The sequence below is a fragment of the Sinocyclocheilus anshuiensis genome, unplaced genomic scaffold, assembly GCF_001515605.1.
Source record: "Sinocyclocheilus anshuiensis isolate Anshui unplaced genomic scaffold, SAMN03320099.WGS_v1.1 scaffold557, whole genome shotgun sequence".
Lineage (NCBI taxonomy): Eukaryota > Metazoa > Chordata > Actinopteri > Cypriniformes > Cyprinidae > Sinocyclocheilus > Sinocyclocheilus anshuiensis.
The window spans coordinates 941413-945964 of NW_015540883.1; the positions used below are offsets into that span (position 1 = coordinate 941413).

Sequence of the window (4552 nt, forward strand, 5' to 3'; positions counted from 1 at the left end):
AGAGCATGAGAGAAAATTGAAACACAAATGGCTGGCAATGTACACAGACTAAAGGCCTGCTAACTATCAATGCAAAGTTTCACTGCGACTAAAAATGATCTGTGGATCCCAACACACTGACTGCAAAAGCAAATCATTTCATGCCAACTTTTTCCAAATGGTAGAGAAAAAACCTCACTGACCAATATAATGTAAGCTTTTGGGTTTCATAGCACGATACAGGAGATATCATTACAGTTCAACAATAAAGGTGTATCTTGCATTAAAGAATAAATCTGTATAGTCAAATGAGTCCTGCATTAAAGCATGCAAATGAACGTAAGAAAATTAAACTCTGGATGAAATTTTGGGTTATTTGTGCATATAATTGTTGCAGCAAAATGTGGGATGCATGTCATTTCCTGTTCATATCACTTTGGGTGTGAACAGGCCTTAAAATTATAGTCTAGCTTAGCTTTTTAAAACCTGCAAATGAACACAACACACTTTATCAGACATTTGGACATTACAAACAATCAACTGCTGGAAAATAGCAACACAAGATAATTATATGAGGAGCTGTTAGTCTGTTAACATCAACATCGTGAATCAGACAGAGCAGAACAAGAGATGCTTACCTCTTTGGATAAACGAGTAAATACATCCCCACCCCTGAGAAAATCCAAAATTAAATAGAGTTTCCCTTCTGTCTGAAAGGCTGTGAGTGAGTGGAGAGAAAACTATCAGAGCCGGGGGATTCCATGGAAATGTCAACCATACCATTGAAAAGAAATAAATAAAGCAAGCAGAGGAACAACATCACTTTTAAATGGTCCCTTTAAGGCTATATTCATTGTATACAATGGATTATTTTTATTTTTTTTAAATAGATCACATTTTACAGATTTTACAGACTGAGAAATGTTTACATACACCGTCATTACAGTACTGCTTTCTGAGTTTATAAGCGTCACATTTACACAGTCACTGGGCTTAAGTGATGCTGAAAACTTCAGCAAACAGTCTGGAATGTGCACATTTCACCAAAATCGGCTCAAATGATCATTGAACAGAGCTGCATACAGCGCTGACCAAACCAAGATGAACGTTGGTTTACTCTATTACAAAGCTACATCTTGCGAAACAACCCCATAACTATCACTCAGAAGGTTTCTCCAAGAGTCTTACCATAGTGCAACCTCACAATGAAAGGATGATTGACCTCCACCAGAATATCTCTCTCCATCTTAGTGCGAACTCTGTCCCTCACTGCAACACAGCACACACAAATGATGAATAAACGCGAGTATATCATCACAGAAATGTGTTGGCACTAACGCAGACACTCACTGACCTTTTAAAGATGCCTTTTTGAGCACCTTCATTGCATAAAGTTGACCGGCATCTGGACCCATTAATTTCCGCACCAAAAACACCTGAGGACAGATCACAGATCACCTTCCAGCTTACACTGACAGCAAATATACAAATTCTCTAATATCAGCATACATGAAAACAAAATCTGAAGACAGATGCTCATTAAACCAGTCAAGAAAGGTCTTGATTCACCCTGAAATAAAAAAGGGGAACTGCATTGGAGAATATTTATTATTTCCCTCCCACAAAGAGTTTGAGGTCTTCGGTGATGCTGTGGGTTTTGTTCAGAAATGTCAGATGCGGCAGGGAGTGAAGCTCCAATAATTCTCCTATTTCAATTTTGACAATGTGGGAGTTTCTTCATCTATGGGCTATTTGGGATCTGTGGACATTTAGAAAAAATAAACACTTTTCACACTCTCACTAGTTTAAGCTTAATTTGCACATTATCAATGTCAAAAAAAAAAAAAAAGATGAATTGTTTCTGAGTAACCAAGTAATCCAGGTAGGGCTGAGCGACGTGGCAAAAAAAAAGAAAAAAAAAAAGTTTCTTTTTTTTTTTCAGAACGTTTGACCGATTCTCGAATTTTACTATTTTTAACAAGTCAACTTGAAAATGTAACTACAACATGATTCAAGCAACTTTTTCTTTATTAACCCTCTAGTTAAAGAAAATTCTATTCCAAGTGCAGCACACATGAAGATGTCAACATGATGTAAATGTTAAACAAATCACTTGTTAAATATCTTTGCAGAAAAGATGCATGAACTACAACTACATCTTGTACAAACTTGACTTATACATATTATATGTTCAGAAATAATACAAGGAATATGCTTTAAAAAAAATCTCAAAAGTCAAGGTGATTCAAGGTGACAAGGTATAACACCAGTAGACTATTATTAACTGTAAATGTTCTGTAAAATCAACAGCAGCTTTCAGCCTGTCACCATGATGCAAACATTAAATATCAGACATACAGTAGTAGTCCTTTACAGGCTTTTATTCGATTGTGCTGCTTTTCCATTGTTTTTCTATGTGAACATGGACGCGTTTGACTGTTGCGCTTGTGTCTCTTGCAGCATCTCAAGCATGAAACGGCTTTCTAAAAATCAACCCTCTACATTGCGAGTAAATCACTCGCATATGCGACTAAATCCGTGATTCCCCGATTTATAAAAAATAAAATCGTGGCAAAACATTAAATTCGAACTAATCGATAAAATCTGAAAAATCGCCCAGCCCTAAATCCAGGGTATTCTACAGCAGTTCATCTGATAAGAGCGCACACCAAACATGCAGACAGAGACCCATCATTTCCGGGGGTCTCAGTCCACTTCCAAACAAACTCTGGTGCGGTTCGACTAAAATATGAATGCAATATGGACAAAAATATATCTACACAAACCGAAACACATTACAGCTTGGTACTGGTATTGGAGCCGCTGTCTCGTTGCAGCAGATCTTCGTTTGTGTGTGCATCAGAGGAATTCCTGACTCCTTTACGTATTTTATAAGCTCTTTGTGAGTTCTCAGCTTGTAAAATACCACCATGTACACACACATAGGACTGTCACTAACGATTATTATGGTAATCGAGTAATCGGTCGATTATTCTGACGATTAATCGAGTAGGCTAATCAGATAATTATATAAACATATATTTTTTGAGGTAATAAAATTTTCCTGTTTAACACTGTAAAGCTGCTTTGACACAACCAGTGTTGTATAAAGCGCTATACAAATAAAGGTGACTTGACTTGACTTCAGTAGGTAGGGCACTTCAGCAAAGTCTACCACCAACTCTGATTAGTCCACTGAACATTTGAGGATCCAGTTTGTATATTGCACTGCACTTTCCAACACAGTTCTTTTCCTTTTGTAGACACTGATATTCTTTATGAAAATGTTGGCTTTGGATGTGAAATAGAATAGACTGTTCTGCTTGAATCATATCCTCAACAAGGAGGTGTGTTGTGGTTCCAATTTTGTCATACTGTCTGACCAGAACACAGAACTTGCTAGTTCCATCTGTAGTTCTGACTTTAGGAAATCCGTGCTGCCAAAACAGCTGCAACACGTTCAAGTTTTGGAATTGTTGTGTGTTTTAATGGAGCTACCCGTGCCTTGCCCATTAGAAAGGACACATGCATGCGGACACTTTGATTTGTTAGTTTCAAGTATGATGCTGGTTCCACAAACTACCTCACTAGCATCACAAAAATGGTGTAACTGGCAGGTAGTGGCCTCCCCATATCCATCGGGAATCAGACATCTACTTACATGAAAGGCATGTAGCTGAGGGAGTTCTTCCAACCATTTCTGCCACTGAACTGAGAAAACCTCTGGAATTTTATCATCCCATCTACATTTGTTCTGACAAAGGTTTCTAAGGAGCACTTTGGCTGTAAGAATTACTGGAGATAGAAAGCCCAATGAATTGTATATAGAGCTAATCACTGAGAGGATACCTCGTCTTGTAGCAGGTTATGCCTTTAGACATTTTAAATGCAAATGTGTCGTTTTACACATTCCACTGAACACCAAGTGCTCTTTCTAGTTGTTTTACCTCTATGTTCATCAGAAATGACTCTGAGGACAGGTTTGCTATTACTGATCCACTCTGTAAGTTTAAACCCACCTTTGGAACAAAGATATTTCAAGTCAGTATACAAGGCAGTGGATTGCACTGTGTTTGACAAACTTCAGGCAGTCTTCTACATAAAAATGTCTATGCACTGTGTCAATAATTTCTTTGTGATATTTCTCGATTGTCCTTGGCTGTCTGTTTCAGAGAAAAACTGGGGGAAGATACAGCACCAAACAAATGCACGGTCATTCTAAAATCTACAAGAGCTTTTGTAATGTTGCCATTGGGCCACCAAAGGAAAAGCAAAAAGTCTGTATCTTCACTGGGCACTCTAACTTGGTGAAACATTCCTTCTATGGAATCGGAGTAATACTCCAACTAAATTGTTGGTCAAATTTGGCCCTGGAAGTAGTTCTTGGTTTAGTGAATTTGCACAGAAAGCAGCAGCACAGTCAAACATAACTCTTAAAGGGATCATATGATGCAATTTCAAGTTTTCCTTTCTCTTTGGAGTGTTACAAGTTGTTCGTGAACAGATAAGATCCCTAAAGTTGCAAAGACTAAAGTCTCAAACCCAAAGAGATATTCTTTATAAAAGTTAAGAC

General features: G+C 37.7%; 1 protein-coding gene across 1 annotated transcript in view; it reads right to left on the reverse strand.

Moving 5' to 3' along the window:
- LOC107688607 (ribosomal protein S6 kinase alpha-6-like) overlaps nt 1-4552 on the reverse strand; it is a 39372-nt gene that overhangs the window by 16728 nt on the left and 18092 nt on the right. The window contains exons 4-6 of the mRNA XM_016486320.1: nt 1334-1415; nt 1168-1248; nt 618-697 (exon numbers count right to left, since the gene is read on the reverse strand). Of these exons, the coding sequence (XP_016341806.1) occupies nt 618-697; nt 1168-1248; nt 1334-1415 (243 nt within the window). The remainder of the gene's footprint in view (nt 1-617; nt 698-1167; nt 1249-1333; nt 1416-4552) is intronic.